Source organism: Sesamum indicum, linkage group LG8, assembly GCF_000512975.1.
Source record: "Sesamum indicum cultivar Zhongzhi No. 13 linkage group LG8, S_indicum_v1.0, whole genome shotgun sequence".
In the NCBI taxonomy this organism is placed as follows: Eukaryota; Viridiplantae; Streptophyta; class Magnoliopsida; order Lamiales; family Pedaliaceae; genus Sesamum; species Sesamum indicum.
The window spans coordinates 9,203,746-9,230,807 of record NC_026152.1 but is presented as its reverse complement, the minus strand read 5'-3'; the positions used below and the strand labels follow the sequence as shown (position 1 = coordinate 9,230,807).

General features: G+C 36.4%; 6 protein-coding genes across 12 annotated transcripts in view; 2 read left to right on the top strand and 4 right to left on the bottom strand.

Annotated features, from left to right (window-relative positions):
• LOC105168076 (protein PHR1-LIKE 2-like) overlaps positions 1-1,332 on the bottom strand; it is a gene marked incomplete in the record, with an annotated part of 3,050 nt that extends 1,718 nt beyond the window's left edge. Inside the window, 3 exon segments of the mRNA XM_011088002.2 lie at positions 1-21; positions 145-221; positions 966-1,332. Coding sequence (XP_011086304.1) covers positions 1-21; positions 145-221; positions 966-1,167 — 300 coding nt within the window.
• LOC105168075 (snRNA-activating protein complex subunit) lies at positions 3,247-10,388 on the top strand. Of its 6 annotated transcripts, none has more exons than XM_011088001.2 (12): positions 3,247-3,557; positions 3,993-4,145; positions 4,287-4,342; positions 5,108-5,174; positions 5,251-5,306; positions 6,746-6,944; positions 7,017-7,105; positions 7,203-7,284; positions 8,653-8,748; positions 9,138-9,263; positions 9,354-9,614; positions 9,986-10,388. In XM_011088001.2, the coding sequence occupies exons 2-12, from the start codon at positions 3,999-4,001 to the stop codon at positions 10,265-10,267; spliced, it is 1,461 nt and encodes a 486-aa protein (XP_011086303.1). In that variant the 5' UTR covers positions 3,247-3,557; positions 3,993-3,998; the 3' UTR covers positions 10,268-10,388. The 6 variants fall into 6 exon arrangements, with proteins under 6 accessions (XP_011086303.1, XP_011086300.1, XP_020551557.1 ...); XM_011087998.2 differs by having other exon boundaries at positions 3,990-4,145; positions 7,206-7,284; XM_020695898.1 differs by having other exon boundaries at positions 3,990-4,145.
• LOC105168074 lies at positions 10,511-12,915 on the bottom strand. Of its 2 annotated transcripts, XM_011087997.2 has the most exons (3): positions 12,608-12,915; positions 12,400-12,513; positions 10,511-12,020 (listed from the first exon to the last, which is right to left on the bottom strand). In XM_011087997.2, exons 1-3 carry the CDS (start codon positions 12,734-12,736, stop codon positions 10,725-10,727), a joined length of 1,539 nt encoding a protein of 512 aa, XP_011086299.1. In that variant the 5' UTR covers positions 12,737-12,915; the 3' UTR covers positions 10,511-10,724. The 2 variants fall into 2 exon arrangements, with proteins under 2 accessions (XP_011086299.1, XP_011086298.1); XM_011087996.2 differs by having other exon boundaries at positions 12,400-12,915.
• Positions 16,940-17,479, bottom strand: LOC105168613 (cell wall / vacuolar inhibitor of fructosidase 2-like). The gene has a single exon (XM_011088747.1). The coding sequence runs from the start codon at positions 17,477-17,479 to the stop codon at positions 16,940-16,942; it is 540 nt and encodes a 179-aa protein (XP_011087049.1).
• On the top strand, positions 18,309-21,570 carry LOC105168073 (glucose-1-phosphate adenylyltransferase small subunit, chloroplastic/amyloplastic-like). Its single transcript, XM_011087995.2, has 9 exons — positions 18,309-18,752; positions 19,166-19,462; positions 19,608-19,877; positions 19,969-20,148; positions 20,327-20,430; positions 20,566-20,677; positions 20,838-20,936; positions 21,002-21,121; positions 21,239-21,570. Exons 1-9 carry the CDS (start codon positions 18,456-18,458, stop codon positions 21,353-21,355), a joined length of 1,596 nt encoding a protein of 531 aa, XP_011086297.1. The 5' UTR covers positions 18,309-18,455; the 3' UTR covers positions 21,356-21,570.
• On the bottom strand, positions 22,934-25,684 carry LOC105168072 (26S proteasome non-ATPase regulatory subunit 11 homolog). Its single transcript, XM_011087993.2, has 2 exons — positions 25,559-25,684; positions 22,934-24,360 (listed from the first exon to the last, which is right to left on the bottom strand). The coding sequence occupies exon 2, from the start codon at positions 24,333-24,335 to the stop codon at positions 23,064-23,066; it is 1,272 nt and encodes a 423-aa protein (XP_011086295.1). The 5' UTR covers positions 24,336-24,360; positions 25,559-25,684; the 3' UTR covers positions 22,934-23,063.

The following is a 27,062-nucleotide window of genomic DNA, read 5'->3' as shown; positions in this document are numbered from 1 at the left end:
TTGTTTGCCTAATCTATATTTCTGCAAGAAAGTATGGAACACTTAGTCAAACAACTTCAAAGAGTACCAAATCAAATACGAGTTCCACGGAAAACAAAAGCACACGATAATGTAGAGAATTAATACAATAAAATAAAAGCTAACCTGGAGATGACTCTTCAAATGAAACAGAGTCAATCCCTTCACACCCATGGTACGCAAAATGGCCTTTGGAGTAGCTTCTGCAAGTACAATTAAGTTAAAGTCAATGAAAAGGCCGAAATTCCTAGTCAAGGAACTCTTCCTATAAGAAGGTACAAATCAAACACCCAAGATACAAAAATACATTGTGGCGGAGAGATCTAACTCTTAAGTTATTCTTAGAACTGGTTCCTTGCCGAATAGTTGTTATGTTATTAGTCATGTCGACTAATACAAAGCAAATGCAGACAAGGGGTATTTTCTCAATCCGCTTTGGTGATGCATATGCCAAGAATCCCAATATGATTGGTCTTCTTTATCTTGATAAAGTTGGTGAATAGTCATCACCAGCCTCACCTCCTTTGCATAGCCAGCAAAAATTGTTTGCTCGACGGGTTGTCATTTTTTCTCTAATAAACATTCCAAACTACCTTCATCGAAGTAGCTGCTTGTAAAGTTAGAGACAGATCATAATGTAAATCCTGTCAGCGAAACCGGTAACGAGAAGGTAAAATCTTCAGATTCCATTTCCTAGGGGGAAACGAAACCTATAACTTCCAAATTCATACAGCTCCATATAAACCAATATCCAGAATATCGACATTCCACAAAGACAACAAATTCAACAGCCAAATCAAAAATTTGGAGAACTTAGAAACCCCATCATCTCAATCAACAACACTTATCAAAAGAATCCACATTATCCACCAATAAATTCAAAAGGGTCAAAGATTACATCCACTGATGAAAAAAAAAAGAACGTAGGGGAAAAACCATATGCTTACTGCTGGGGCCACCAAGCTGAGTAACGGCATCGACAAAGCGGTCATGGAGGTCGGCAGTCCACCGGAGGCGGGGCTTGGGGTCTGATGTGAGGACCAAACAGGGATCGCCAACAGCCCGTTGACCATACCCACCTGTGTTTGGCGCCTGCATGCTCTCCGGTCCCAAAATGGGCTCACGCGGTTGAATCAATCTGGGATACATGTGGGCAGCGACGATGGGGAGAGGACTTTCGGAGTTGTAAAGTGAAGTTAGGATCTCTCTCCTTTTTCGTTTTCAGCTGATTATTAAATTAGGAAAATGAGAGTATGCAAATTGCTATCCTTTTCGTTCTTGCGGCTGTTGCCCAATTCCTATGATTGACTTGCAAAGAAGATGGACTCCGGTCCGACCTAAAAGATTCGACATGATAAAATTTAATTTAAAAACAACTATAATTTCCTCATTAATTATTTATCGTTTGATTTCATATATTTCTCATTTAATAAGGTAATCATTGTTTTTACTTTAATATTGTATTTTATGAATAATTACAAAAGATGAAAATTCCATCAAATAATTTTTTCGTCCAACATTTTCTTTTTTCTTTTCACAATTATATAAGATAAGAGAAGTTCAAAACAGATATTCAATAAAAATTATTAATTTAAATATTTAATAAAAAAATCGAGTTCGAATATTTAAAAATGTTCGAAATAGATGTTCAATAAAAAAGATAGAATCCTATAATATCAAAAAGTGAATATTTAGGTAATATGAATATTTTAATCTCAACTGCAATAAATGAGGGGATAATGCGATATATCTACAGTATCTCATAAAGTGGTATCCATAAAATCGAGTTAGGTATTAATATCGAGCTCTAATGTCATGAACAAAACATATGTTTGTGTCTGATACATAATTCTATCACGTATGATCACCATGTTCATATAATTTGATATAATTACAAAGTCCGTTCATTGTTTGAAAAATTACAAATAGTGATATTATTATACAACCCTTTGATGGTAGAATGGAAATCTCAACTTTATTTTTGTAAAAGAGCAAAATGTCTGTCTGTTGGAGTTATTATAAAATATATATATATAAAATTTGATGTCGGGCATATACTATTATAAAAATAAATACAAATATGTTAACATTATAATTTACAGTCAAAAGAGACATTTCAAGCAATTCAATATAAAATTTGGACGAAGCCCTAATGAAAACTAATACAACGGGTCAATTTTGAGATTAACGTCATCACCAGGTATATTGACAATTTTTCCAACAATAAGTGAATATTAGCAATTATATAAAACTTAAGGAAACTCGATATAATTTACCCTAAGTTATATAATTAAGAACATTACTCCGGCAATTTACAATTTACCAGTAATCTGTGGCAAAATTTTATGTGCATGCATAATTCTAAAATATTAATTTAAAAAAATTGTATATATTTAAGAAGAGGTGATAGAAAAAAAAATACTATCAGAAAAAATAAATTATAGAAAATAATAAATGTTTCAATCTTGATTTGATTTTCTTTATTTTTTTTTAATTGTCAGAGACAACAAGAAAAAAATAAATACTTTGGAATTTCTAAATAGATTAATTTATCAAAAACAAATTTAATATGAAATAATGTAAATGAAATTATTTATAACCCTCAAATAATTAAAACCATTCCTTTTTTGTACATGAATAGTTATTTATACTACACGCGTCTTTTAATTTAAAATTAGCAATATGACGCATTCTAAATACGTAAATGTACAAAAAGTACAGGTAACGAGGCCTAATTTAATTAGTAAAATCGAGGTAAATTCGAATCCCATTAATATATAAGTATTGGTCTATTGTAATAGTATTTATTAGTTATATATATATATATATATTTGATATTGATAATTGATAATTAAAATTTAAGATTTAATTATAATTGATTTCTTAGAAAAAATTTATTTTGAAGTCACTTTTTTTTTTAAAATTTATAGAAACGGTGATTACATAATTACGTTAATTTCAATCAACTGAAAAAGTACATCAATTCGATCAATAAACTTAGATTATAATAAATTGATATTCCCGTAAATTTTAAATTAAGGGAGACAAATACTTATTAAGATATTCATATTAAGTGAGATGAATATTCATATATTTAATGAGATTCGAACGTATAATTTACTATTAATTAATGAGACCTTGATTTTAACCACTAAAATAAGATATTATTGGTCGGAAGCCACTATTAAAGCGTGTATCAGGAAATTGGGCCGGGGCCTGGTGGGAAACACGAAATCGCTGCTTCTCACTGGGTTTGCTAGTAACACGACTCTTCTTAGTTTGAAGACCGCAAAATTAGAAAACAGGAAGCAGAGATGAAGAGCCGCCCGCTAAAACCTTCCCTGATTGTCTCTGTGTTCAACTTCATATCCAAGAAATTTACTGCAGTAATTCAGGAGACCTAATCCCCCTGGAAAAACCCAACGACGACGACGACGCACTGCGCCGCCTCCGCCGACCGCGGCCCTTCCCTGCCTCCCGGCCGCCGCAGCGATTGTTTTGCGCTTTCCAATTACCAATACTTTCTACTACGAGTGTTGGTTAGTTCCGAATAGTATCTGCAGAAGTGTGTATTCTTATATGTTTGTTGTGATCTTTGTTCGCTTTTTTCTGCTGTTTTCACGGACCAATGTTAGGAGATTTCTGGTCTTGGTTGAACTACTAGCCATTTATTTTATTGTTGATGATAAATAACGAGTACGTCGACCATATTCATGCTGGTTTGGGTTACGTATGTTGATCTCCCTATAACTACTGCTTTTATAACTTTCTTGTTTCCGCTGGCAGATAAGTTCTTTGACGAACTTTTGCTCTAAAAAATACTGCTAGTTTATGAAATGTATAGATACCCTTTTGCCTAAATATATGAATCTGTTGATGCATTCTGGGAGTTGCCTTTGATACTATACGGTAGGTTTTCCCTTTTCTGCATTTCCTGATTTTTTAAATATTTTTTTCTTTTGTTTTCTCAGTAGATATATATGTCTGCAATGCTGATGGGACATGATGAGGGTGGAGAAGATCACAACGTTTCAATTCCACTTGGTGGTCCGATATATGTCCGCGACATGGTTGGCCCACTCATACGAGCCCCAGACTTTGAAAATTCTGTGTTTCAAGAACTTCAGGTATTCTATTTGGTGTTTTCTGTGTTTAAATGCTGTGAGTTTATTTGTCTCTATTTCTATCTTCTTAATGCTTATCGAGATGATGATATGGAATTTCTTGGCTATTTTATCAAAATTGTGCAATTTTTTCACTTCTTGCAGAGTCTGAAAGAAGAGCTATCCAGAGACTCTTTGGAGACATGTGATGAAGAAATTTTGTAAGCATTCCCTTGTTTCCAACCCTTTTTTTTCACATCAAAATATAAAGATTGAAGACCCTTCAATGGGTTGATTGTGCTACTTTATGCTTCTTAGAACTCCAATAACATATCTGATGCCTGACTATATTAACACTGTAGCACACTACTGAATGGATTGTCATAATGCATATGGATTATGGCCTTCTGGGAGCAACCTTTTCTCTTCTTTGAAACACATGATAAACATGGTGAAACAGTAGAGTACCTCCGGGTGTGAGAATTCTCTATTAATTTCTATGTATGGCTTTCTTTAACTCTAAGATGGAGTTTATGATAGAGCTATGCGCTAATGTTCATATTATCAACTAGCATAAATTTCCTTGGCTTCGAGCTGTTTAACACAGCACTTCAATGAAATATCTCCCTGTCACGAGCTGCTATGTGATGGCTGCTCTGTCTATTAGAGAACTTGCGCAAGTATGTCATAATATATCCTTCAAGGAAACATAAATAGGTCTAGGTTTGGATGTTCTTTTGCACTCATCATCTGTACTTGTGTTTGTCTTCTTTCTGGTCATCTCTGCTTCTCATGCATGCCAGGATTTTTTTGTTGGCTTTCCTGGATTTCCTTATTAAGTTGTTTTCTTTCTTGTAAATTGTCTACAGAAGGATGCTTCATTTCGGCTGCATTTTTCTTCCCCCATTTTTTTTCCCTTTGCACACCAATCTGATCTCTGTATCCCGTGTCAAACACCTGATCTTTTGCATTTGTAAACTTAACAGGGTTGATGAACTGAAAATAATTGGAGAGGATGAGTTAGTCGATAAAGCATTTGAAGAAGCGTTTAAGGTAACTTCTCCAAAATGAAATGCTACTGCTTAACTTACCTTATAGTACATGAAACTTCTTCTCTGTGACGAAACAGGAAGGTGAATTGGCAATAGATACTTCACAACGAACAGAAGAGCATTTGAGCCCCAGGTCAGGTAAAAATTGGGTTTGTTTCCTGCCTATATTTGGATATTGTTGATTGAAAATATGCCTGTCCTCAGATTGGTTGTGCCTTCCGCACCCCACTTTATTGTTTCTGCATGTGGAAAATTTTCTATTTTTGTTGCCTCCTATTTGCTGAGTAAGATAGCTTTCAAATACTATAGCTGGACTACTTATTTTTTTCCATGTCTGTTTTCTATATAACTCTCTAACCCATATTTCTTTTTTGGTTAAATTACCTAGAGAAAGATGTTTGTCCTTTCTCAAAAGTTAGGTGTACCATTTTCAACTATATATAATTACAGATAAGTAAGTTATTTCTGCATACTTATGATTGGGGGAGGATGTTGCTTGCCTGCGGGGCATCTTTTGCGCTGAAACTTATAGCCGCTACCTGAGTCCTGATGATCAGCGCAATGGGTAGATTTTTACTGAATAAATGACAGAGGGCTAAATCTGTTGCAGATGCTAATATCTTCTCGGCTAAAAATGGTTCCCTTCATGGCTTGGTAGAGATTTTGAATCAGACAATACAGTTGGCTGGTAAAAATGATACTGGCATGCTGGCTTAGTACATTAATATTTATTTGAGAATAAATAGAAAAGAAGTGGCTGAAAATGCAACATGTTGAGTCATTATTTCCACAAATGAGTATAGATACGACTCTTAGGGGCGTTTTGAGAGAAAAAAGTCAATCATATTAGAAAAAACCACAGGTTATATGCTTAAGAGTTGGTGTGTATTGTCTTGCTGTCTAAGTAGTAGCTAGCGCCATGAAACTTCCCACTAAGAAGCACCTTGTGTCTGATAGCTCGAACAGGAAGTAAACTCTGGTGGTGCTAAAATTTATCCCCGAAGTTTCTTATTTCTAATGTACTGCTAGCAATCTCAAACATCCCACATTGCACGGGAAGTGATGCTGTCTGAACTGTGAATAACATGCCTAATTGCCTATAATTTTTTTTGGTCTTATCACATGTATGTATTAGAGTGTCCTCAGTCCTAGTATTCCTAGTCTTTGGTATGATAGGCTTAGAGATTTTTAGTGGCATTTTTGGGCAACAGTTTGAGGGGCCGGTTCACTGAGAGCATTTGAGTGTTTGTTCTTACCCCCAGGTCAAGTACCATTGAAACTTCAGATCTGAGAGCTTTTTGGTAGGTTGTTGGTGGACAAAAACTAGAAATGATTAGAGATACAGTAAAATGCCACTAAAAAAAGCCAAGTGGAATGTGTATTTTCTTTTGGGAGAATTGAAGGAGTTTGGTGGTTGTGGTTTTGAATTTACAAGATTTCAATTTTTTTGGAACATCAGTAACTTTATTTTCCTAAAAAGTGCGTGCACCAAACAATGCTGTTGCTGGTTGGCCTGTTATATGTGATAGTATTTGCCTGATAAAGACATCTGATTTCTAGTATGATTTTCAGGAGAACAGATGATAATGGTACATCTGGTCTTGAGCATGGTGGTTTGCACAATTCAGACGGGGATATGAAGGCAATAGTTTCAAGTGAATGCTCGAACGTGTTGTCCGTGAGAGCTTGTCGTGATAAGAAATCAAACAAAAACCCTTCAGGAAAGAGGAAGAAGAGGAGGCATGAGAGAGAAGAGGATAACTCTTTTGATGTATGACTGAATGACTTGGTTATTAATGTTTTCTTCCTGTAATATATTTTTGACATTCTTGCTGTTTCCCAGGAAAGCTATATTGCAAAGGTGGAGGAACTTGCTAGAATTAAGCAGAAACAGGAAGAGCAGAAAGCAGCTGTGAGGCTGCATTCATTCGAGTAAGCATTTTAAATCTTTGATGACTGCTTTTGATCTGTTTTATCACTTTCTTCATTCACATTTTTCCTTTTTGGTATTTTACGTTCTCCCTTGTAGTAGTTCGAAGGTCCCTGGTTCTGGATCAACGGCAAAAGCTGATAAGATAAGATCACTGAGATCTGCCAGTGTTTCAACAAAGGTTTGTCATCTTCCTCTGTTCCTTTCCTTCCAATCCCATACGTTGTGTGCTAATCAGACTTGTACATTGATATCCACTATTTCACTGTGGTTTTCTATTTCTAATTTGGTGCACTTAATTATTTTTGTAATTTACAAGATTTAATGATAAAACTTGGGCACATGGCAAGGCTGTAAAAATACGCTGTGCATCTGTCAGGATCAACAAAAATAATTAAATAGATGAGGGTTTTAATACCTATTTTCCCATTTTCCCTGTATTGATTCCTAGGGTGGTTTGAATTTTTTCAACTCATCCAAGGAATCTGAGTTTGGTTATTACACATTTTTGTGATTTGGTACTCGCTGATACAAGTCTTTATTTCATTATATGCATTAAGCGATCACACCTTGATATTCCTTGGCAGCAAGGATTTTATAGAATAAGATCAACATTTTTGTGAGTGCATCAATACTACGACTAAAGATTAATTTAATTAAAATACTAAGGGGGTGATTGGTACCTAGGAATGGGAAGAGTATTCCCAAGTTTATACCTACATCTATGATTGTTATGGTTTAGGTTTGGGAATACTTATTCCAAGGGGAATTCTTATGCCCTTAGATAAGGTATTGACCATTCTCTCCCCAAACATGGTTTAGCTATCCCCAACATGTTGGGAATGAAAGTGCTTTTTGTTTCCTTGTATTAGTCTTATTTTTAGTTTTAATTGTTATTAAATTGAAGTACTTCTTGTGTCTAGTATTGAGAAATGATTGTGTATGCATGGTAATCAAAAAATGATATTAGGATATTTAATTGTTTTTATTAATTCAAAATATTCCTTTCACTGAGTAGACGAAATAATTGTAGATGCATTGTGATTGAATAAAATAGTCCATTTGGTTGTTCAAATCAATTTTTTGGGCAGAAAATTATTATCTATATGTTTACTGAGTCAATAAGTTATTTTTTTTATGTAATTAAATGTTTTTTACATATATATATATATATATTTATAACATATGAGATGTTTTATAACCTTCTATAAGCAATTTTGAAAATACTACTGTTGTACAATTTAATTCATCATATTCAATAAAATGTGAATAGGCAATTTCTTTCTAAAAAATTACAAAAGGGGCAAATTTGTTATAAAAGTAATTTCATTCCATTACTAAACGTTATTTTCTAATTATCAATTTTGTGAATAGAATCAACCAAGGAAATAACAATTCTATTACCTTCTAAGAGTCGTGGATTGTAGAGTGGTTTTCCTCCTTCCTTCTCAGTGGAATGAAAATGCTGTATGACCTGGTGATCATTCTTTACGGCAATTGTGAAATTTATTTGTTTTAGCTGTTTATGGGCTTTGCAAATGCATGGCAGGTGAGAGCCTCAAACACTTGTGATAATGTACCAGTGCAATTTCCTGAGGCTGTCCTCTGTTTTGAGGTTTACCATAACAGGAAAACATGGTTGAAGGTATTTGTTACTCACTTATTGGCACCTAAAAAATGCGTTTTTCAGAAAATTTCCACAAACACTCCAAATTAACTCCATATATAGCAACTATTCTCTAGGGAGCTGCTTTGCTGTAGATACAAGGAATTGTTTCTGTTTTTGGTCCTAGTCAGTTATTTCCAGGCAGTTCTCTCCATGTCCAGCATTTCCCCGTTTTCTACTCCTCTTTCTTAAAGAAATATAACCATCTTTTTGTGGGAAAACCACAAAATATTTATATCATACATCGAGTAGTTCTTGAATACTTATGTTGGGTAACTTATTCAGTTTGTCTACATCCTTGTTGTCCACTATTTTGTTCACATCTCTTTTCATTGCCTCAACTAATGATTTCTGGAAAACATTTGTAGACTCAAGAATTCCTGGTTCTAGGACGGCAATTTCTGACTGAAGTAAGAGACAAAACATATTGTTTGACGGATGAGATAATGAAGAAGGCGGGACATAATGATCCTTCAGGATATTTCTTGATAGAAGTAAGTTTTTGAATCACTAAGCAATCTACCTTGTATTCTCTTCCACTGAAATAAAACCGTTAAGTGATTCCACTGGGAATATGTTTCCAGGATGTTTTTTATAATGATATGAGGGATTGTTCTGCCACGGATTACAGTAAGCCCATACTTGATTGGCTCGAGAACTCTAAGAATGATGCACTTGAAAAGTGGGAATTCATTGTTTCTGGTGAGTTACAACAGAAGCAAAAGGCACTTTTGGGCAGTCAAAGCAAACAACAGTTGCCACAGTTGAAATCTGCTCACATGCAGACTACAAGATTCTGTGACATAAGATTTCGACTTGGTGCTGGATATCTTTACTGTCATCAGGTATGTTGTCTTCTTCGTTTTCTCTAGTTTGTTGCTTTTAGTGTGTTTTGGGGCTAGATTCTAGACAAAACATAGTAATTCTTTAAGAATCTCAAAGAGCAATTATTGGACTTCTGAATAAATGGTGGTTTTTTGTGCCCGAAGACTATGGGGCTACTTACCAGTCTTTGCATCGAGTTTCATAAATTGTTTTTGGCTAATATATGCCCGACTTATGGCTGCTTGTCTTGATTTCTTCTCTTCACATCCTTTTCAACTTTGCATCCATTTATATTCTGTGGGTGGTAAGAGTGAGCGCTTGATTTTGCCATGTTGCTCTACTTTGGCGTGCAGCATGTTTTAATGCAAACTGTTAATTGTTATCTTGCTAGGGGGACTGCAAACACATAATTGTGATACGTGATTTGAGGTTGATTCACCCAGAGGATGTTCAGAACCGAGCAGCTTATCCAATTCTCACTCTTCAGCAAAAGTTCCGTTATAGGAAATGTTCTGTTTGCAAAATATACAGGGCAGCAAAGATGACGGTGGATGATAAATGGGCCTTGTCGAATCCCTGTTATTTCTGTGACGTTTGTTATTATATGCTTCATTATGCAAACGGGTCTCTGCTCTACAGTGATTACTCCGTCTATGATTATCATCATGAATGACTACTATTATTTAAACAAGAATTTTTACTGGATGTTAAAAAGTTTTGTAGGATGCATGCTATTGTATGTATTCTATTCAGCTGGTAATTGGTTTAATATCTGCCCGTTAATCTTCTGTCAATTGGTGCGGCTGTTGTGATGATTATATACTTGAACTCTAGTTGCATCAGTTGTGAAAATAACGTAGTATATGCTTCTGTGATCTGTATCTACTTGACAACCACTTGGTAAGAAATTTGGTCTTCTGGGGAAATTTATTACTGTTATTGGTGTAGGAAGTTTTTTAAATTTCTTTAAGATTGTGCAGGGAGTAAATGCTGAAATAAAAGGCAAATTTATTGAAATTGGCATATGGAATAATCCATTTTACTGCTGGCTGTCATTATATTAGTAAGTTAAGTAATTACTCAAAGCAAGCCTAACTTATAAATTAAATGAATAAGTGACTGTATAAGACTTAAATTACAATTCGTGAATCTGTCAGGCTATAGCCTATAGCACCATGTAAATGCTTGGCCCATCTGCTAGCCATGAAAGGATCATGGTAATCCCAATTCTCAGCACAGCTCACTCTAACCCCTACTGTTGTACCTTCTCTATTCTCTCTTCTATCTCCTTTATTCCCCAAGCCCAGAACAATTTTACCTGTTCTAATGCATTCACTATCTCTCCCATCCTTGTACCTGTAATCCACGCATACGCTCCCTGACTCACATGTATACAAAGGGATATTCCTCTCCTCTCCTCCTCTCAGTTCTCCGATCCTCACAACCATCTGGCCTTCCCTGACCCTCAGCTGGACATCTTCAATTCTACCCCCTAGCGTTCTTGCTAGGAATTCTTCGAATTCGCGCATGATGAACCCGTTAGAAGTGCCAAATCCGTAGCCGACATGGAACTGGTGGATTGTAACTGGAACTTCAAGGTTGAACCAATGGTAGGATGGGGATGGAGTGTCAGTCAGATGCAAGATACAGGAGTCTGGATTCTTGTGGACACGATCGCTGAGTATCTTTACTCCTTTCTTTAGCCCTTCCATTGCATCTGCCTGCCCTGTATGGAATAAGTGATCGATGACTTGTAATGCAGACCTCTTCCCATATGAAGTCATGCGCCTGAGAGGAAAGACATGTGCTGCAGCTGAAGAATAGGTAACAATGGCCAGACGATCCATGGACCGTAATGGGAAAACCACCAATGCCATGGCTTGTTTCATGAGCCTCAAGTGAGCCCCATTGGGGTTTGCAACCAAGACCACATCTGTAGCTGGTTGATCCACCAGTTTCAAACGAAGATAAGCTCTGTTGTATAAGGAGCACAGTGAAGGAGTGGGAACATGTTCTGGTGATTCTTCCATTGAGGATGATCCTGGATAAGTAAAAGGAACACTCTGCAGAGAGAGATAAAGACGGGGCTGATCTTCACAAGCTTGGCCAGGCTCAACAGGATCATCATCATCATAGCGAGCTGAATGCAAGAATGACCGCCTGTGACCCCGCAAATTGGCAATGGAGTCATCAAGGATCTGTAGAACGGGATCTATCTTACAGCGCAGGGAAGACCGTGTACTTAGGGAGCGAGGTAACTGAGTCCAATGAGCACGGCAAATGGGGCACGTCACACTACCGTGGCGGACATTGGACAAGATGCAAGCAAAATGGAATGCGTGCGAGCACTGGGCTGTGAATAAGGCCTGCCCTGTGCTGCAACCGGAGCTGAAATTCAAAGGATCCAAACATATTGCACACAAGTTCTGCAAATCCATACGTGAAGAAATAGTGTAAGCAAGTGATCAATCAATCAGAGTCAACTTTTGAAGATATGTCAGCAGCACCAAAAGGAAACTACACAAACAAAGATAAGGCTTCAAGAATTCGGTCTTGTATGTCTGAAAGTGTGTAATGTGTGGAAAAGTACGAGTCTTATTGCATATGTATTGCAAATGGTGTCTGCAAATATTTTCAGTCTTATAATGTTGGGAATGAGTGAGAAGGAATTCTCCAGTTCACTTGAAGAGGAAAAGTGTCACAGACGCCTACTTGCTTAAACAAATTGGGATCATTTGAAAAGAATGTTCTAAGGAAAATAGAAATAAATAGTAAATGCCAGAAAAAAAAAGGAAAAGTAGATACCTTATTTGAAGAAGAAGGGCTGGGGGTTTCAGTTTCTGATGAGATGCTCTTGCAAGAAATGTTGCTCTTCTGAGTTTGCAGCTGGGAAGAATTACTGGCTGAATCACAAGATACCTGATTTAAGAAACATTTCAACAAATAGATCAGAACAGAGAGAGAGAGAGAGAAATAATGAACTTTTTCCATCAAGAGAGAGAGAGAGAGAGACAGTGGAGTTGTGAAGAATATGGGTGGTTTGTTGTTTGCGGCAGAAAGCGGCACAGGCACATGTAGGCACAAATATTTTCTTGGCGGCTTTCTTGAGTTTCCAGGCGGCGCCACCATCTCCTCCGCCCATTTCCACCAATGGGTTGCAGGTGGAGTTGGAGCAGACAAAGGACAGAAAGCTTACAGGAAGAAGTGCTCTGTGTCTACCAGTTGGTAATGTATGAATGTGATGATTGATGAGAATTGAGATTGATGTATCACTCTCTTACTCTTACCATCTTTATATCTCCCATTTACGTGCTCTCCCAACTTTTTGGCACCTCTACTCTTCTTTATTATTCATTTGACACAACGGCTTCTACAAATTTTAGTTTCATCAACTCAATTAAATTTGAATCAATTATATAATTGATTTGTAGTTTAAAACAAAATAAATAATTTATTTAAATTAAGTTGATAAATTATAATAGACATTTTAAAAATTTATTATAATTATAAATATTTTTTATTTTTTAAAAAATTTATAAATATTCGTTCGTGATAGTTCACTATAAAAAAATATTTATTAAACTCATATATTGCTCCAATAAGTTACTCTCGTTTAATTGGAGATAGAAGTACACACATTGTCATAGTTTTTACTGTATATGTTCAAACACTGATTTATGAGATTTGAATCCAATATATTCCATCATCTATATTTTTTGTAAACCCACATTTACCCTTTTTATTTTTTCTTTATGAATTGATTATTATATCATGATTATCAAAATTAGTAAGGAATAATTATATTGAAACCCCTTATCTATGTTCTATCTACGTAAATTATCTATATTTTTTGCATAATTATAAAAATGATCTATGATAGTAAAAAGAATAGGAATAATTTGTGTAATAATATTGACGTGTTGAGGGGGAGAGGTGTATGTATATATTCTTTTTTTTTAAAAAAAAAATCAGGGGTGATTTATATAATAATATTAATGTTTTCAGTAAGTAAATGTTTTCTAAAAATAAAAATAATTTATGTAAATAAACTATACGTGGGGTGATATAGATGTAATTATTCCAATTAATAATTATAAAGAAACACCTCTATACTAAAATTGAATTTTGTGGACTTTTTAGCATTGGTAGGTAGAATTCCAGTGAATAAAGAAGAAAAAAGAGGCTCCAGATTTACATTTGAAATAATAACTTTAAAATAAATAATAATGATGGGTTGTGGTGATGGGGATGGGGATAGGGATACCCATTGCCCGCCTCCACTTCCAACTTTAATTCAAACTCAAAATGCAGCTTCCTTCTTCAACACAAAAGCACCAAAACAATGGTGCTTCAACCCCTTATAATGTGTTTTATCAGCTTATAGGTGAATAAAATATTTTATTTTATAATATTGGACCCTCTAGTTTGTTGTCATAAATTTGTAAATGTATTTATCAATTATGTAGGTAAATGTATTTCATTTGCTCTGTGGTTGGTTTGGTTCGATCGAACTTAATTTGAACAAGAATTTTCTTCCGAATAATCCTCGTGAGCTGTCAAAAATCAGCTGCACTCTTAACCATTTTGATCTCAAAAGAAGTTAAAGATGTAGTTTTGGGGTAAAGTCGGGCAATGGCCTGTCTCTGTTTAAAGCTTATTGTTGACACGATTTCAACTTTAAGCCATTTTTTCTTTCTCTTATGAGGAATCTCTTTTCCTTCTCTTTTTCTCAGTGACAATTATTCTCCTCCCACTTCTGTCCCTCGAAAGAATACAAGCCCACTGCAAGACAGAATCAATTTCTCCATTTGCTTTTCTGACATCCCTTTGCGCATCAATCAAAGTGTGTAATTGACCCTTCATCAATTGATCAACTGAAGATGTTCCCAACCATCCGTCCGTCGATTGTTCTTCGCCATCAGGTCAGAGTGTCTAGATTCCATTTAGAGGATTGAGCAGGTTGAGTAGGCGATTTGGCGGCGTTTATAACCTGCCCTTCTCTTTCCTCCGATCCAAACCATAACCCTACTTCCTCCTTTGTTTCTTCTACTTCGACTCCTGATTTTTCCACCCGCCAGCGCCACGCAGTTTTAAACGGATATCTACATCGCCGCCACCGAGAAGATCATGGAGCGGGACTTCTTCAACAACATCTCGACGCCCAGCTCAAGACCCTCGAACACCGCCGTCTACGAAAGGCAGGAGAATGCAAAAGGCTGGATGCTCATGCCGCATATAAGTTGATGTGTTGCTTCATGGCAGATGACTAAGCATCTAAGTTCTGACAGGTAAAAGGAAGATGCTGAAACCAAAAAGATATCAACACGTGGCGAATGACTCAGCGACTAATGGCAAAAAAGTCCCGGTGCTGACTCAGCAAATTTAGGTTGACGTGGAGGACACTCAGCTTGTCTGATGAGACGTCATTGTTGACATGGCTGTGGCTACTGAGTCAGGTACTGCCAATGAGGAGCATTTGACGTGGCAAATGACTGAGTAGGTGATGTTGCACCTGACATAGCATCCAAGTGAGCATTGCTTGATGACTCAGCAAACGTAGCAGATGTGTCCGATGGGTGGCACTGGCCTATCCCCTCCCCGGCCCGAAGAAATCATGTCTGTTTCTCTCTCTTCGTCTCAGCTGGCACTCCACCCTCTCATGATTAATATGACCCGCTCCGTCCGAAAATCCTGCTCATCCTCTGCGGCAACCCTTCTCCCGGCTTCTCTGGCTGCCTGTGGGCAAGCCAATCATTTTTCAGATGGCATGCTGTACTTAACCAGTGAGTTCCTGCTGTTGTGAATGCCATGTGAGTTCCATAGCAGAATCATCTGTGGGCAAGTGGTTATAGCGAAGAGCCCCTATTAATTTGCCGGAAAACAAGAATGTGTACTTGTGCTCACATGTTTCAGTTGTTGCCTTAAGAGAAGAGTTTATACTTTGTTCCTGTAATTCTTTCTGCCTCTGTAAGCTCCTTTCCATTTCTTGGGAGGAGGAAGGCCAAAGCCTTTATCATCGCCGAATTCCAGTCTCAACAACACCGACAATGATGTCACTCTCAACAGTGGCATCTCGGTGAACATTTTCAGCCAAACCCATGAAGTCCCAAGTTGTTGTTTGAGGTTGAGAAGTTGTACTGGGGGAAAACTGATCCTACTTCTTCATATCCTGAATGGCATTCCAGAGAATTACAACTACTTCCATATTACTTTTTCATTTCAGAGATAATGAAAATTTTATGTCACAAGTGTTTAGCTTATGCCTGCCACAACAAGATTAGCTTAAATGTAATTCTGAGATTCAAGGAGAAAACAAAGAGTGAGGGTATGCAAGAATGGAAGCTAAAGAACCTCACTGCCAACAATTCCTGCTCTTGAGCTGTGAGGTAGGCTGCAAGCCTATTAAAACTCCCCGCATAACTTCTCAACAACGATTGCCTCAGAAACCTTTCAGTAAGATACATACAAAATTAATATAAATATATACCTGCATATTGCTATAAAGTACTAAATACATTTAAACTTCTGCCAACAACTTCTTGAAGCATGGCTAAAATGGTATGATGAAGGTGACTGTCTCTTCCAGCAAGGTCTATGTAACTTTTTTGTTTTTGTAATTTTTCACTCTCTTCCCGACTCTTACCTGTTCTCTTGGGGACCAACAAGTTTGAAGGAAAATTCTTACCAAAATCAGGTTTGACCAAACCAAATTAATTACGGACCAAGTGTAATATGATTGGTCACTTTGCCTGAGTTGTACATTGTCACAGCAACACATATATTGCAGTTGCTATATAATTGATTCAAGTTCGACAAAACTGATTTCGATTAGAATTTTTCCAAATTTCAAAGCAAAGATAGTATTCCGACACCAGTAAAGAAATTAAAAAATTTGCAACAAATGAATGTCAAAACACTTGCTATTTAACTCAAGTAGCTCATATGATTGCATACCTAAATATAACTACTTTTCTGTAGGAATTTGCACGGAAAATGAGTTGGGATGATGATTCAGATTTAGTCCTACTCTGTCTTACAATTCTTGCTGGTGGTGCCAGCACTCCGCAGCAGTTGTGGTTCAGCAAAAAGACATAAGAAGACAAAGATGCATAGTTGAAAACTCTTACCTACCGATCTTCTTCAGCTCCAAGAATTTGGAGGGCGCTAAAAATCACAAAAGCAACCAGCAAAATGTAGGAAAATCGACACAGACAGCATGCAGAATTTGTACATACTTTTTATGATTCAGTATATGTATTTTAACTAATGATTGATTTTGATCAGAAACCATCCAAATCGGGACAGTTTCTGAAAGTTTTTGCCAAAGGTAGCCCAAGAAATATATCTAGAGATAAATGTACAGCTTAGAAACAACAAAACAAATATTGGAAAGCTTAGCCAAATCTTCATTCCTCTTCGACAAGGGCGATGGCCTCCCCACACTCGCCTCGCAACTGCGCACACTATTCTCGACATCAATCGACAATTCATCCAACCCGTAAAACGTCTCGGAATCCAAATTTCCCAGCATTTCCGCAAGCCTCCGAATCGCCTCCTGATAATACCCCAGGCACTTCCTCAGACCCGTCAAGAATTCAGATGCTCCACCCGATTCCATGGATTTCAGCTCCGAGGCAATGTAGTCCGCGGTATCCGTTGCGTTGAGATAAGCCTGGCGGTAGGCTATGTACGCAAGAACGTATCTGTCGGCGCCAACGGCGTGTGGGTCGGAGTACATGGCCTCCTGGCAGAAAGCGTAGCTGGTGGTGTTTCTGCAGATTTGGGTGGCTAATTCGGTGGTCCCCGCGGCGGCGACGCTGGTCGAGAGGAATAGCACCGAAGTTAAACAGCAAACCATGGAGGCGTAAGGGAGAAAATCGGCCATTATTGGCGATACTGCAGGAAGAGGATGAAGATGAGGATTTGTTTGTTTGTATATATGATCAGAATCACGTGAATTAAACCTCAGAGTCTTGGGCGTACATTTATATATATATATATATACAGAAATACATACAGTGCATGGAGTAGTTAATACGTAGTTTCTTAAACAACACAATGAGCGGAAAATTTAAATTTGGATCCAATTTATTTAAACTTAAGACTAACTATATGTAATAAATATAACATGTAATAATCTATGTATAATAAAACAAAATCATTGCAACTATCCATCTAAATAACATGTAATCCGTAAATGTGATAGCCTCAATTCTACTAAGGTAATAAAATGAAAAAGGCCAAAAGTTTTAGTATTTATCTAAAAGAATCTAACTAATAGGGTGTTTTTTTTTATCTGTTCTTTTAAATATATAAAATATATATTTATCGAAAACTTATATTGGGTTGATTTTACATTTTTTGGTATAATTATTAATATTTATTCAAAAGAATCTAATTATTGGGATAATCACTTAAGGATTATCAGTTAGTAAAATAATGAAATATTTTTAGATTTCTTTTATCATAAAGAATTTGAAATACATTATAATGCTATGAACCATAGTTCAAAATAAAAACTCAAGAATTTAAAATTCTTTATCGTGTGAATTTATCCAAGCAAATATGAATATAGTTTATTAAAATAAGTAAAAAATGAAATAAAAAATAAGTGGTGCGTACGTTCCCAAAGCTCATAGTCGTTATCAAAAGATCCTCTTTGAATTCATTCCCCAACACACATTCCCAAGAACGATTTTCATGCTCATATCTTCGTTCACGTTCATTAATAATTAACAATTAATCAAACTGAAGCCAGTCAAACTCATCATCAATCTCAATACTCATTTATTATTATTATTATAGATATTAAAGCTAGTGCAAGTGTTCTCCATCATAGTACACTGACAGTGTACGTGGGGATGAAAATGGCGGCCGTGACATCTTCGTCATCGCCTATTGGATTCAAGAAGATTTATGGGCTCTCGTGTTCGTCATCTTCCGAGGTGAGTGGGCGGAACAGATCGCAGTGCAAACCCGCCATATGTTCTTCCAAATCGGAGATGTTTGGGGGGAGTGTCAGTGTGTGTGTTAATCTGCGAGGGAGCAATGCCGGACGCAATGGGAAGGGAGGGTTGCGCTCTGTCCCTGTGGTTTCTCCTAAAGCTGTTTCTGATTCCAGCTCTTCCCAGACTTGTCTTGACCCTGATACCAGCACTGTAAAATCCTCTCTCTCTCTCTCTATAGACGTGTGTGTGTCTCTCTGTGTGTGTGAGTCGCATTTTTCTTGATCTTATGGAGATTGTTATGTGTTGATTCATTCTGATTCAATGTTTTCATGGTTCTCTTGAAATTGTGATAGTATACAATGTAGAGCTTTATATGGTTGTTGCTGTTTGTCTTGGATGTGCAATATGTGCTTTTGTGGATGAACTAAAAGAAGCAAAGCTTGTCTTTTGTGCTGATTTGAACAACATAGAGTGTTCTTGATGAATGAAGCAATAGTGGAATTTATGACACTTCTCATGATCTTTAAGCATGTGTTTGGCCTATTTGATGAACCGTTCCTGGATTTACGGAACAGATTCGGATCTGTGTGAACCGAGCTTTTCTTTGATATTTGTTGATTCAGAGTGTTCTGGGCATCATTCTTGGAGGTGGAGCTGGGACGCGGCTTTATCCTCTTACCAAGAAAAGAGCGAAACCGGCTGTCCCTCTGGGTGCAAATTATCGGTTGATTGACATCCCGGTTAGCAATTGCTTGAACAGCAACATATCAAAGATCTATGTGCTCACTCAATTTAATTCAGCATCTCTTAATCGCCACTTATCAAGGGCGTATGCTAGTAATATGGGTGGTTACAAGAATGAAGGGTTCGTTGAAGTTCTTGCAGCTCAGCAAAGCCCAGAGAATCCAAACTGGTTCCAGGTATATAAGACACGATCCTTTTGATGGTATCAGTGGGAGGGCATTACTAGTTGGTATCAATAAGAGGGACATATTTAGCATACACATCAGCTGAACAAATATACAGATTCATTTATTTGTCTGCTTCTATTGTGGTATCTATTAGGGTACAGCTGATGCTGTGAGGCAGTATCTGTGGCTCTTTGAAGAACACGACGTTCTTGAATTTCTGGTTCTTGCTGGAGATCATTTATACAGGATGGATTATGCGAAATTCATCCAAGCACACAGAGAAACTGATGCTGATATAACAGTTGCTGCATTACCAATGGATGAAAAACGTGCTACGGCTTTTGGACTGATGAAGATTAATGAGGAGGGAAGGATAATAGAGTTTGCAGAGAAGCCGAAAGGGGAACAACTAAAGGCAATGCGGGTAAAACTACAAGTGATCATCTCTTGCTTATATTCTTGTTGATGTTTCTTATCTACTGATTTGTTGTTCATTTGTCTCCTGACTATGCTAGGTTGACACCACGATTTTAGGTCTTGATGATGAGAGAGCAAAGGAAATGCCTTATATTGCAAGTATGGGTATCTATGTTTTCAGTAAGGATGCAATGTTGAATTTACTGCGCGAGAAATTCCCAGGCGCCAATGATTTTGGAAGTGAAGTTATTCCAGGTGCTACTTCAATCGGTATGAGGGTAAGCTATGTTTGAGGAATTGGATGCACAAGTATACCTGTTTCTACTTCATACATCAGAGTAATCTTTTCTTGATGAACAATGTGTGGGAAATAATATGTATTATGATGGTAGTTCCCTAAATAAGATACTTGAGTCCTCTATTTGGTTTCTGAATAACTTCTTTTTTCTGTTTCAGGTGCAAGCCTATTTGTATGATGGTTACTGGGAAGACATTGGGACTATTGAGGCTTTCTACAATGCTAATCTGGGGATCACGAAGAAGCCTGTGCCCGATTTCAGGTAAATCACCGTAATAACTCAACACAAGTGATAAAGCCTGTCTCTGTTCCCCCGCCCACCGGTCCATTTCCCATGTTTCATGGCGGCAATTAACCAAGACTTGCATTTTACATCCAATTGATCAATTGGCTGCAGTTTCTACGATCGTTCCTCTCCAATCTATACACAACCACGTTACCTACCACCTTCCAAAATGCTCAATGCTGATGTTACCGACAGTGTCATTGGTGAGGGTTGTGTCATAAAGGTAAAGATCTGTCTGTTTTGAACACACACGTAATATGGATGAAGGTTTTGTACTGTAGATTGTTAGTCAAGATATAATGATTAATGATTTTGACCTCTCATGGAAAGATCATAGAGAGGAAGATCAGTGCTTACTAAAATGCTAGTTCTTAACTTTGCAGAATTGTAAGATTCACCATTCTGTTATCGGTCTGCGTTCATGCATTTCAGAGGGTGCAATCATAGAGGACACCCTGTTGATGGGAGCTGACTATTATGAGGTAATTTTGTCGGTTACAACATTTTCTGGATGTTCCAACACTAATCCTGCTGCCTCTTGAACCAGACTGATGCAGATAGAAGACTCCTAGTAGCAAAAGGTAGTGTTCCAATTGGTATTGGCAAGAATACTCACATAAAGCGGGCAATAATTGACAAAAACGCCCGCATTGGAGACAATGTGAAGGTAGATTTTATCATGGTCATCTATTACCGCGACACTTGTGTGTTTTTATTTATGTAAATAAAACATTGTTATGGTTAAAACTCAGCTTGCTTCTTGATTCCTTTATTATGCTTACAGATCATTAACAGTGACAATGTGCAAGAGACAGCAAGAGAAACAGATGGATACTTCATCAAGAGCGGCATTGTCACTGTAATCAAAGATGCTTTAATTCCTAGTGGAACAATTATTTGAAGATGAAGATCATCTTTAAGCAGCCCAAGAGCCATTTTACTTGACTAAATTCCTGTCTTTTTTTGCACCTACTCTATAGAGCAAAATCATGCAATAAAATGTAGTCATTTAGCCAGATTAAGACAAGGACGTGAAGTGCAATGCCAATGCATGCTTTACCATGTTGATCTGACTTGTCTTTAATCCTAAATGTTTTCTTGGATGCTTTTTCCTCATTGCATACACTCCATTTTATTTTGAAAGCCTATATTGATGATATACTATGTTTGGATCACCTTTTTTGAAACATTTTTTCAGTTCAAGAGTTTTTCTGGAACTAGTAAAATAAAATTTTATTGACATATAAAATTATACTTTTTAATATTTTTTAGTTATCAAATAAAATTTTAAAAAAATATAAAACATCTCAAATTACTCATATACTTATAATATCTTTATAATTAACATACTTCTCTTTCTTGCAAAGAGATGCTTCTTCAATTTTCAAATCGCATCTATTCTTAATCATATAGCCTATATGTTTTCCTAGCATCATATAGCATATTATGTATCCAATAAATACACTTTAAATGCTAAAATTACATTTTAATCTATCTACTACAAAAAGTATTCACTTTACATAACGAGTGATTTTTAGTTGATTTTTATTTTTCTTTTAACCTATGTTACTTTTCAAAATGTTTACTTTACATGACAATTCATTTAATTGCTTTTCATTTGTCATCAAACCTATATATTTTAATATATTAAGTGATCTAACTAAGTGTCATTTATATCTATATTAGGAATCTTTTTCTTAGGTAAATGTAAATTACATTAGAAACGAACTATAAAGTGGTAGAACATGACAAAGGCAATGGGCCTAATTCACATACAACATAGCCACCACTTACCAAATTTCACCCCATTAATTCCTTTTAATGTTCATAATTTTTTCTGGTCATGTCGCCTTATATCATAGAGGTATTTTGATCTAGTAAGTGTATTATATTATATAAATAATATGCAAAAAATTGATATCAGTAAATGTGAAAAATTATTAATAGGAATCAATATGGATAATGTGAAAGTAATTAATAAGAATAAATGTGTGTAATGTGAAAAGTAATTAATAAGTATATTATTTCACATTTTTATACTTAAAAAAATTACATTACAAAGTTAATTTAGTCCAATCAAAAAAAGAAAGAAGCTTTTTAGGTGATCTACACTTTTATAGATATATAATATAATATAAATATAGATATAGATATAGAAGAGTATTCTGAAAAACTTATTAAAAAGGTTTGATGTATCTCTGGATGTTTCTGAGAAAACCTTTACTTGTTGTTTAGTGTCAGATTAAACCTTTTAATGATTGAACGATGTAATATAAGTACGTATCTATAGTTTCGAATGAAAATTCATACATATACATAAATATACCTCATATACTAATTAATATCAATGCTTACTACTTCCTAGAGTACACAGATTCTCAGTTCTTGTGAGCACATAATATCCAATACAGGACTGCTAGAAATTTCAAGGGCACCGTGTAATTCACACAAGACTATCGAGTGCAGAATAAGTAGGATATATGCTAAATTGACATGTAAATCAACAAAACAATTACAGCCGAGACCAGCAAGAAAGAATCCAATTACCTCAAGGTGGAAAGGAACACATGGAAGATATAAGTAGAGATTTTTGTTCCCTAATGTCGTTCTCAAGCCATAATTTTGGCAGATCTTACATAAAGACTGTCTACAACCTTTCCCATGTTTGAAATGGTCTCCAGGGTATCAGGATAGATGGCATCAGTCTTGGGATCATCGAATATAATAAGGCATCCAGCACCCTGGTCTAATGTCCCCGCGAATTTCTTATCCAGTATCATCTGCGATAATTTCTTTTCTACATGGTGCACTGGCAATTCAATCAACTCTGCTATATGAGAGATCTCAACTCTTGAAAAAGGCTCGATCAACCGGCAAAGATTTTGCTCCAGTAGCGTATCGTAGAGGGAAGATAGGTGCCTATGCACAATAGGGTCTTCCTCCAGCTGTGTCTTAAAATTTTGCAAAGCAATTTCGAAGAGCCTGAGTGCACGTTTCGAATGGGCATCAGCAACTGCTTTCATTGCATCGAGCTCTGGTCCTTGATATTGTAAACCCACCTTAGGTGAGGATATGATTCCTGCCACATCATCAGCCTGGTTTACCATAATTTTGCACAGCAACATATACTTGAGGCTGTATATTGCCTGGGCATCATCTAGAGCATTAAAAGCCTCGAATGCTTCAAAGAAGTAGCTGTATGCAGTTTTATAGTCCTTTTCTTCTGCATGTAGAATCCCACTCTGCAAATCTATAGTGCCCTGTTGAGCGGGAGGCACATATATAGCATTGGCTGCTGTTCTTGCTGCAGTGAGTGCAGCCTTTGCTTTAGGCAGGTTTCTCAGAGAGAAATGAAGTTTGCTCTCAAGCAAGTTGATTTCCACAAGCAAAAGTTTGTCATCTAATCTTCTGACCTCCTTGATAAGACCTGAAAGGAGATTCAATGCTTCAGAATATTCCTTGTTGTCCATCAAGAGAGCCGCAAGTCTTGCCTCAATTCTTTGACGTAGAAAAGTTCGCTTTTCAGTGCGTGTCCATTGCACTATTTCTTTGCAAAGGGAGATCTGAAGATCAGATGTACCAGGAATTTTAGCTACTGCATCGACAATACCACGAACAATTTTTGCAGTTTTTGCCTTCGGGATCAAGGAAAAGAATGGGCGCAACTTGGTGAGGAGGTTTTGAAGTTCTGCTGCTCGACCCTCTTGTCTGAGAAGATCAGAGAGATTGGTAATAGCCTGTTCCTTTATTCGAAGGGCTTCAGAAGAAGATGAAGGATTTTCTAGCACCTGGTAAAGGATAGATATTGCTTCAGGAGGAGTTTTGGCTTCAGCAGCCTGGAACAGTGAATCAGTGGTGGCAGGAAGATGTGAAGTGGACATGGTCACAGCTTTCAGACCTAAAATTCTGCAATTTTAGTCTCAGCATTAGTACCAATAACATGATACCATATGAATGGTATAATGATGTCGTTTTGGCAAACCATAACATGCAGACAAAAGAAAAGTGTTTGAGACATACTGATTTATTTAGGACTCAAATTGCTTCCACCAATTTCTTCTTCTTACAGTAACCATAACAGATTGATTCATCGACAAGAAATCAGACACAATACACAGAACAATAATGATGGTTTAGTAAAGCAATAAATTGGAGAATTGTTATCCAGATACTTTAAAAAGAAATCATTAAGGAGCAAATTTCTCATAAGTCAACACGTAGGAAATCAGAGACCATAGAAAATTATTGGTAAAATTAGCAGCAATGAACTTAGTAGTTCACATATAGAGAGACAAAATGACAGAAGCTACCAAAAAGGGAGTCCTGACTTGTAACGAAAACAGTGTGATTAGTTGAAGCACTTGTATAGTGAAAAAACTGGCTGGTGCTTTTATTTGATGCAAGATAGGTCGCATTTGTATAGTCAATTTGTGGAGAGGGAAAACTATGCTGAAAGCTTTATCTACAAATTTTAGTAAATTGTGAGTAGCTGAAATCTACTAAATATAATCTGCATATTTGTTCAAATACAATGCTGATCCACGTCTATCTTTCTCTTCCAAATCGTGCTCAACATTTGATACTCTGTGCATTTTCTCACAGCCAGGTTCAGTTCAGAAAGAATTCCTCTTCACTGTCTCCCATTCATGATCATATCAGCTTCTTCCTTTTCTCTTAAAAACCGATAGCTATACTTACCATCGCGAGGTCTTTGCAGTCTGACCTCCACTATTATATAGGCCCCACAGTGTAAACAAAAAGACATTGTCATCGTTGGTCCGAACTACTTCATTCTGCTAGTCCAAACTTTAGAAATCAACATTCGCTAACACCTTCTATTTTCTCTCCACGGCAAACACTCACGCTCATATTTCCCAAGAAAACAATCGGAAAGAATACCTCAGCCTAAAACCACGCATATAGACATAATTCGAGCTATAATTCAGAAAAATTAATGAACAGACTTCAACTATACAGCAGAAAATAGTAAAATTTTACTCTCGGTTCTCAATTCTTCTCTTCAAGAAATTCAAAAACCAAAGCATCAAAACAGAATTTTCAGCGCACGACCAAATGAAATAGAGAGAAAAAGACGTAATGAAACCTGAAAACCTCGCCTTGACGCTCCGCGAGATCCCAAACCCTAGGAGAGAGAACAGAGGAAAAGCAAAGGAGAAGCTTGTCAAATACTTCAGTTTTCAGAGGGCCAAAAAGAAATAAGCGAAATTCCAAAAACCGCCCCCGCAATTTCAAGAATTTCAAAAGTTACCCGTTACCTATACCACTTATACGGGCCGAAACGAACCGAGTTATAGATCAAACCCAAGCCCAGTTTTCCTTATCGGGTCGGATACATCGCAAACCATTCGTCAACCGCATCGAAGCCCAAAATACCCAATACGGTAACATAAAGTTGGTAACATTTTAAACCATTTCCCTTATTTTTCTTAATTACCTTTTCAATTATGGAAAATTGCGATTTTCTTTTTCCAAAACTAATACATAGACATATATATATATATATATATATGTATATAGCTTCACAAAAAACAATCTCATGTGGCTTGATTCGATTCTCACTTTTAAATATTCTTTTCTTTTGAATTTGAGTTCTTATTTTTCTACATGAAATTATTTCACGACCACCAAAAGTTATTGTCAAATAATCAAGAATCGAACATTGCCACATCAACAACACAGGTCTAGAGTCTCGTCAAATCCTTCAGGGCATGTTTGAAAATGTTCAAAATAACCACTCACCAGTTTATTCTTGAAAATTAGTTGAGAAGCGTGTTCTTTTATCATACAATTTCTGCTTTTGAAGTGCTTAAATTAAGATGATCTAGGCCAAAATCTATAAATAACTCTAAATCAACTTCTCCAACTTATTGATAAAATTAAAAATATTAAATTATATATTTTTATTTTTAAATACGCCCAATATTTACTACTGTTTAACTTATAACTATTTCTACAACTTATTCCTACCACAAAACAAAAGATATTGCAAACACCTTTTTAGTGAGATATCTAATTTTTAGCAGACTCACATCAAATATGAATCTTCTATCATACTTTAATAAAATATAATATTTTTAAATTAAAAAAAATAAAATACGCGTATAAGTGTGATATTAACTTAAAAAAACATAATAGAAGATCTTCACCTTACAACTGTACGGGATTTAGACAGTTGTTGTTGCATAACATCAAGTAATGTAATGTATACTCAAAATAAAATTTATGATTGGTAGGGTGGCTGCACGTGAGGTAGCTGGGCCGTTTATGGGCGTCTCAGTCTCACATAGTGGGCATCAAAGCGTCCCTACCTCCCAACAACCATGTGGCTTTGCCTTCTCAACAGCCTGTCCATCCCTCCCCACTGCTCCCACGCCAACCTCTCTGCTCAGTGCTCACAAGCTGCGATTATTATATACACTAGCTATACATTATTCTTGGTGAGTCTCGAAATTTTGAATTTTCAAGAGATTGGGTTTTGATAGAATCCATATTAACCTTCGTAGACGGAAAACCGTGATTGTCTTGAAACTCAGAATCTGATTCGTTCGAAGGTGTTCTTGAGATTTCAAATTCGAAATCTGTGATAG

Excerpts from the sequence above, each read along its gene's own strand:
- LOC105168075 (XM_011088001.2), top strand. The coding sequence starts at position 3,999 with ATGTCTGCAATGCTGATGGGACATGATGAGGGTGGAGAAGATCACAAC. Across the intron at positions 5,175-5,250 it reads CATTTGAAGAAGCGTTTAAG|GAAGGTGAATTGGCAATAGA; the intron begins GTAACTTCTCCA and ends GTGACGAAACAG. Across the intron at positions 5,307-6,745 it reads GAAGAGCATTTGAGCCCCAG|GAGAACAGATGATAATGGTA; the intron begins GTCAGGTAAAAA and ends TATGATTTTCAG.
- LOC105168074 (XM_011087996.2), bottom strand. The coding sequence starts at position 12,723 with ATGGTGGCGCCGCCTGGAAACTCAAGAAAGCCGCCAAGAAAATATTTG. Across the intron at positions 12,021-12,399 it reads GCCCTTCTTCTTCAAATAAG|AACTTGTGTGCAATATGTTT; the intron begins GTATCTACTTTT and ends ATGGATTTGCAG.
- LOC105168613 (XM_011088747.1), bottom strand. The coding sequence starts at position 17,479 with ATGGCCGATTTTCTCCCTTACGCCTCCATGGTTTGCTGTTTAACTTCG.
- LOC105168073 (XM_011087995.2), top strand. The coding sequence starts at position 18,456 with ATGAAAATGGCGGCCGTGACATCTTCGTCATCGCCTATTGGATTCAAG. Across the intron at positions 19,878-19,968 it reads AACAACTAAAGGCAATGCGG|GTTGACACCACGATTTTAGG; the intron begins GTAAAACTACAA and ends TGACTATGCTAG. Across the intron at positions 20,431-20,565 it reads AAGCCTGTGCCCGATTTCAG|TTTCTACGATCGTTCCTCTC; the intron begins GTAAATCACCGT and ends AATTGGCTGCAG.
- LOC105168072 (XM_011087993.2), bottom strand. The coding sequence starts at position 24,335 with ATGTCCACTTCACATCTTCCTGCCACCACTGATTCACTGTTCCAGGCT.